This window comes from Pecten maximus, unplaced genomic scaffold (genome assembly GCF_902652985.1).
Source record: "Pecten maximus unplaced genomic scaffold, xPecMax1.1, whole genome shotgun sequence".
Lineage (NCBI taxonomy): Eukaryota > Metazoa > Mollusca > Bivalvia > Pectinida > Pectinidae > Pecten > Pecten maximus.
Window position 1 is genome coordinate 2,109 of NW_022981177.1, and position 6,610 is coordinate 8,718.

General features: G+C 33.4%; 1 protein-coding gene across 1 annotated transcript; it reads left to right on the forward strand.

Moving 5' to 3' along the window:
- Nucleotides 1–1,103: 1,103 nt before the first annotated feature.
- LOC117319939 (beta-1,3-galactosyltransferase brn-like) lies at nucleotides 1,104–5,764 on the forward strand. Its single transcript, XM_033874646.1, has 2 exons — nucleotides 1,104–1,215; nucleotides 4,333–5,764. The coding sequence occupies exon 2, from the start codon at nucleotides 4,414–4,416 to the stop codon at nucleotides 5,500–5,502; it is 1,089 nt and encodes a 362-aa protein (XP_033730537.1). The 5' UTR covers nucleotides 1,104–1,215; nucleotides 4,333–4,413; the 3' UTR covers nucleotides 5,503–5,764.
- Nucleotides 5,765–6,610: the final 846 nt, after the last annotated feature.

The following is a 6,610-nucleotide window of genomic DNA, read 5'->3' on the forward strand; positions in this document are numbered from 1 at the left end:
CAATTAAGGCCATTTGCATCATGCACATCGGTTCAGGGAATAAATCAGCTGTGTTCTGCGAATCTTACAGTGATGGAAATTGGTATTCGACAGTAACGGTATTGATAACTGAAGACAATTGTTCATGGTTGTTCAGAAGAAGCATGGATCGCTACATAATAAGATCATATTTATATTGTATATGGATAACATATTAGACTTCAAACTTTTATTTATAGTTATATTCGTACAACATTATTAGTTTACCTGATGTGATTTTTTTTTTCAAAATATACGACTACGATTTGTACATCCTTACATTTTAAAATTCGGGACGATACATATATTAAAAAGTTGGGTACAATAGTCAGGGTAATTAACCTTCGAGGAAATTGAGGAATACATATAAATTATCAATAGATCAGTGCAACTCGGGTGTGTCGTATTGTTATAGATCACAAGCAGTGATATAACATTAGCGTTTTACTTGTTGGCTTTAATCAGTCGGGGACATAAGGTACTACTTTATTAGTATCAACAGTTCGATATTAGATAAGTTTGAGGTTCCCTGCTGTATAAGCGCTGATACGCTAACAGAATTTAATCTTAAAGAACATGAAAGAGCTGCATGTTTTGATCGACACTTGTTCGGTCTTTTGTTGCTGATACCACAGACAGGATTTTACATTCGATTTATGAATGGTTGACTTTACAATTTAAATATGTTAGAAACAATTACAAAAAAAAAACCGTTATACTCCAACAATTTTGAATAAAAACTTAAAGGCAGGTTATATTTGTATGATCAAATGGTATTGATGGGCATCATAAAAGTCATTAACGTTCAAATGGTATCAAATGGTATCAAACTGCAAATAGAGGTGAACATTGGCGGATAAGTTAAGATCTTGTAAGTGTTCATCCATTTAATAAAGTACATGGTTATTACATATTCTAGTCATGTGTGTCGAAGTCGAAGTCCGATTGTCACGGTTTGTAGAATGTTTCGTCTACACAGCGTGACATTTATGTATTGTACATATGGCACACCACTGGGATAATGAGAGTAAATGTATCAACATTTAGTACGATAAACAAATATCCTATCTACTAACTTCGGGCATGTATGGTTAGCTGATTATGAGACTCGGAATATTGTAGTTAAAATGCCCACAAACCTTCCGGTTTTCAGTAGATTCTATGGAAGCTGTTGTCGTCAAAATATTACGTAGAAAGGTAAGACAACTTAAACAAAGTTTGTATTGTAAAATTATGTCTACATCAGCAAGAACAACAGCCGTTGGACACAAATAAGGCAAATGCTTTAAACAAGGAAACGCATTAATTGTATGTCCCCAACAAGGGCTATATAATTATATAGAATAGGATGATTATTCTTATCTCAAATTATCTGGATATTGCTTCCATTTGAAAGGGTTGTGAAATACATGTGACTGACATATTTGTTTTATCCTTAAAGATAATGATAAAGGATAAGGCATTACTACCAGTTAACATAGACATGAAGCGTCACTATTTTACATGATATGACGTTACTTATTTGAAATTATATGACATCCTTATAGTCTTGACATATTGTGTCACAAAATATATGTAATACACCCATACATTTCAATTATTTGTTTGGTATAGTAATTATTAACATTATCCTCTCTGCTATTTTCAAATAGCGACGTTTCATGTCTATCAATAATGTGATGACACCAAACATCTCTCAACACTGCAAAACATCAGTCAACATTGTAATACATCTGTCAACATTAAATACATCTGTCAACATTGTAATACATCAGTCAACATTGTAATACATCTGTCAACATTGTTATACATCTGTTAACATTGTTATTCATCAGTCGACATTGTTATACATCTGTCAACATTGTTATACATCAGTCAACATTGTTATACATCTGTCAACATTGTTATACATCTGTTACCATTGTAATACATCAGTCAACATTGTTATACATCTGTTAACATTGTTATACATCAGTCAACATTGTTATACATCTGTCAACATTGTTATACATCAGTCAACATTGTTATACATCTGTCAACATTGTTATACATCTGTTACCATTGTAATACATCGGTCAACATTCTAATGACACTTTTGTGACAACAATACAAATTTTATAATTTCAAACAATTAATGGACCCACGTTTATGATAACATGTAGTTAATGTGTTATCCTTTATTATTATCTTTATGTATTTCCCAACCCTTTCATATGGAAACAATATCAAGGAAATTTGAGATAAGAATAATCATCTTATTCTATATAATTATATAGCCTTTGTTTGGGACATACCATTAATGCTTTTCCTTGTGTAAAGCTTTGTCTTGTTTTTGTCAAACGGCTGTTGCTGTTGTTCCAGCTGATGTAACAGCTGAGAGTATCAATGCGGTCTTAATAGTAAACCCCGGGCACCAGAAAATACCTCAAAATAATAAGTGAATTTTCCCGTTTGTCAAGGCATTTTAAGTGTTGGATAAGTATTTAATCAAACATTTAGGAACATGGATAGAAGGAATACAATAAACCGAATCGTACATTGTGACTATATCATTACCTTACGCATGTAGAGATACCTAAATGGTCTACATATACATGTACATGTATACACTATCTGATAAAGTGCGTTATTTTTTCACATATGTCTTTACCAACATATCAGGTGTAAAGCTGAAACGTGGCTTACCATTCCACAATTTTTAGGCTTATACACTCTGCTCCATCGACAAATAGAAAAAAAAGTATCTATATTTTCCGTGTAGCCGTTGTTTGACCACCGAATGCCACCGATCTTAAGAATGATCCATGCTACGTCAGTGTAAACGTTGGTAAACGTTGAATTCCATATATCGAAGTAACTATTACATAGATATATAACATTTATAACAAAAACTGTTAAATAGCTATCCATCGATCTCTTTTATAGTATTAAACAGTAAGTTGCTGTGGACCTGAACGGTATTTATTTAGATATTGATTGGTATTTCCAAACAGAAATGTTTAGATACATCGGTAGTTAATTTAAGACACAATATAGTATTACTGGGAGTGATGAAGTCAACTGACTGCAGTAAAATTTTGACCCGATTAGCGAAAAAGGTAGGTGTGGCTCAACATTTTGTAATCATCTTTTGGTGTTAAAATAAAAACTTTATTTTATTGACTTTTAGTCTTGTAAGAAAACAGTCATTACGATATACATGGGTAGTTTTAATATTGAACCTATGAGTATTTAATATCAATGTATTAACCTAATCGATAAAATAATTTGATAACTTGTTTCCGCTTTCGACTTGGTTAATAGTAACAAGTCAAGGAATATTATTTTAAATGGTATCAATGACGTTCTATCTCTCTTTATATCTAGTATTTTATGTGCTTTTGCTTGAATACTTCTGAAACATTGACGAAGAACACACCACTATCACTTCAAAGACTTTTATTACCTGTGACTTATCGATTTGCCATATATGCATCATTAATCCTAAATTTTAGCGGGAAAAGAGGCGATATTCATTTCGTATACATTTCACTGATATGATAAGTTTTGCATTATTTGCTGTATAGCATATTTCATAACGCACCTAAGGATGCAAGGTGATATATTACCGTAAAGGGTCCAACATGGGCAATACAGAACATACAACGTTAATGGTTAGGGGCAATATGTTACTACTATAGGATTACAGGTCAGTTGGAAAGCTAATTTTAAACATGAAATTGATGAATGAATTTAGCCAAGGAATTAAGCACCATTGGATTTTCACGTGTTAAAATCTAGATCAACATCATCCCCTAAGCCAAAAAAGACCATGAGAAATGAATACCTAATCACTTACCACGTGAATACGTGATAAATGAATGCACCATCACATATCTCTATTTGTACGGCAATTAATGTTTCAACATAGAAAATACATAAAATATTCTTGGATGAATAAGGTATGTGTGAATAAAGAACGTCTGTCACAGTTTGGGTGTAAAATTGTGAACATGTGCGGCCGTATAACAGAGAATTAGGTAGATATGTTTAATCAAAATACGTTGTTTCTTGTTGTTTGCATTGCAATTGTAAGACAATATATTATCTTTGTTGCTTATTTTTCAATTGACCGGATGTGATAAAGAAATTTTACTTAAAGACTTCGTGAAACCAATGTTTCATCAATGATATCTGTATAACAAACCATTGAAGACTTCACCGTGAAGTAAGTTTCAACAAAAGTGTCACCTAAACGTCTGTTGTTTATATAATATCAACTGATATATTGCTTTACTATGTTACCGTTACACGTGTTTCCTTCATCTCTTACAGGTCTGAAGAGCATGTTAAGCGGTGACTGAGAAAAGGGTCAAAGGTTATTTGGTGTCTCATATCGTGGAACTTACAGAAACAATGATCAACGTCATCCATATGTTACACTTGTATATTTACATATATACAACGCGCCGTGTGCTGTTTTTGTCCCTTCTAGTATTAACATGGTTACTGTGTGGGGTATTAGGATACCATGTTTGGTACTTGAGGATGGTTAAACCTTTCTCTGATTTCACGTATCCAACAGAAGCGGATTTTGTGACTTTGTATGCAAACTTCAAAGAAAATGGGATGTTACCAACGGAAATCAAACCAATTAATACACACCCATTCCATTACATCTATTTAAAACAGAAATGTGATTTCAAATCGGATAAAACTGTCTCTTTGTTAATTCTGGTAAAATCTTCTGTGGGGAATTTTCATCTTCGAGAAGGTATTCGGGAGACATGGGGGAAAACTAATGGAGAAAACATCGAAATTGTTTATTTGCTAGGCTACCGGCCAGAGCACCAACCTAAAGTGGACCAAGAAGCAGGTCTCCGTGGCGATATTATACAGGAATCGTTTATAGAGGCATACAGTAATAACACATACAAGACTATTATGGGATTTAATTGGGCTATTGAGTATTGTCATAAAGCAAATTACATCATGTTTGCAGATGATGATCACTATTTAGTTCTTCCAAATATCCTGATATATATCAACAAACTTTATAGATCCAATAATGCCAATCTGATAGTGGGGTTCGCATACTTCCATGAAAAACCTCACAGATACACTTCATCAAAATGGTATGTGACTATAGAGGAATATCAGTACGACAAATATCCTCCATATCTCACAGCCGGCGCATATTTAGTGTCACGGGAAGTCGCCGATAAATTGGTGTTTTCTTTCCCATATGTAAAGCATATTTGGATAGATGACATATATATCAGTATTGTAAGTCTGAAGCTAGGGATATACCCACAACATGAACCCAGATTCAACCAGCCGTCTTATTTACTTCACACAGAAACAAGAAATATGGTTTATCATGATTTCAAAACAAAGGAAGCTTTTATAAACGTGCAGAAGTTTCTACGTGGCTTTCCTACAGATTCGCCTTCGTCAAAAATGTGTCGGTATTCCTGGAAATGTTTGGCTTCGATATTACTATAAAAAACTAACAATTTGTGTGTGTTTTTTTGTTGTTTTTTTTGTGTTTTAATTTAAACTTAGCTCCCATTCCAGATCTCCGATTTATGTTTACGTGGCTTTGAAGTGCATGAAGTGCAGTTAGAATATCTAGTCGGACAAAGTGTTCGTTTACCAACCAGTGTAAAAAAAACGTAGTGTAATGAACCTGGTTCATACAATTAACCGAATGGTCAACATTTTTCTTCTTTTAGATGAATTTCGTGAATTTATGAATAGGCTTAACTATGGAGGGTGTTAACACAATGTATGCACATTCTAGTAATGCTACCATTTATCAAATAGAAGACAACTAAAACAAATAACAAACAAAAATTACACATTTTATGTTGGATTTATTTTTTGCTAACTGTTATGATTAATGTGGCAAATGATGGCCAATGACTTCAACCACGCTAGCTAATGAAGTTGGGGAGGAAACTGGGAGCAGAAAATTCCCCCACAAAATCATAGCAGATACTAACCAATACTATTTGATATCTTTTGAAATCAAATTTTAAGTCAAAGTTCAAAAAACATGTAGCAGCAATCTGTTGTGCAGGAGAAACTCAGCTACCTCATGGTCTGTGGTCGAAGTCTTGACGTTTCCTTAGTGAACCCTGCGAACATACAATGGAAAAAACCACAGCAGACCCAGATTTCCATCTTAATTGGGAGGGTGGGAGGGCATTTGTATCTCACACGCTAGCAATGGCTACCAAATATCAGGAACTGCCAAGGGCGATAACTCTAATTGCAAATATGGAAATAAACTACCAAACCAAGGGAAGTAACCGTACAGGACAAATCAAACTATATTGCTACCTAACAACAACTTACCAATAAAAGAAATTAACCAGCAGTCTTCATTATGATAAATTAAATTATATTCTAGGAATAATTTTTAATATACTAGATGTACACCAACACTGATTTTTTCTGGTCAGCTTACAAGTGGTAGCCATTATCAAATGTACCATTCGACCGTATAAAAAATCAATGTTGATATGTCTGTTTATGCCGTTGATGAATTATATTTAGCAAATTAAAATACATTTTTTCCGATCTTTTAATCTTATGTTTTATACTATAA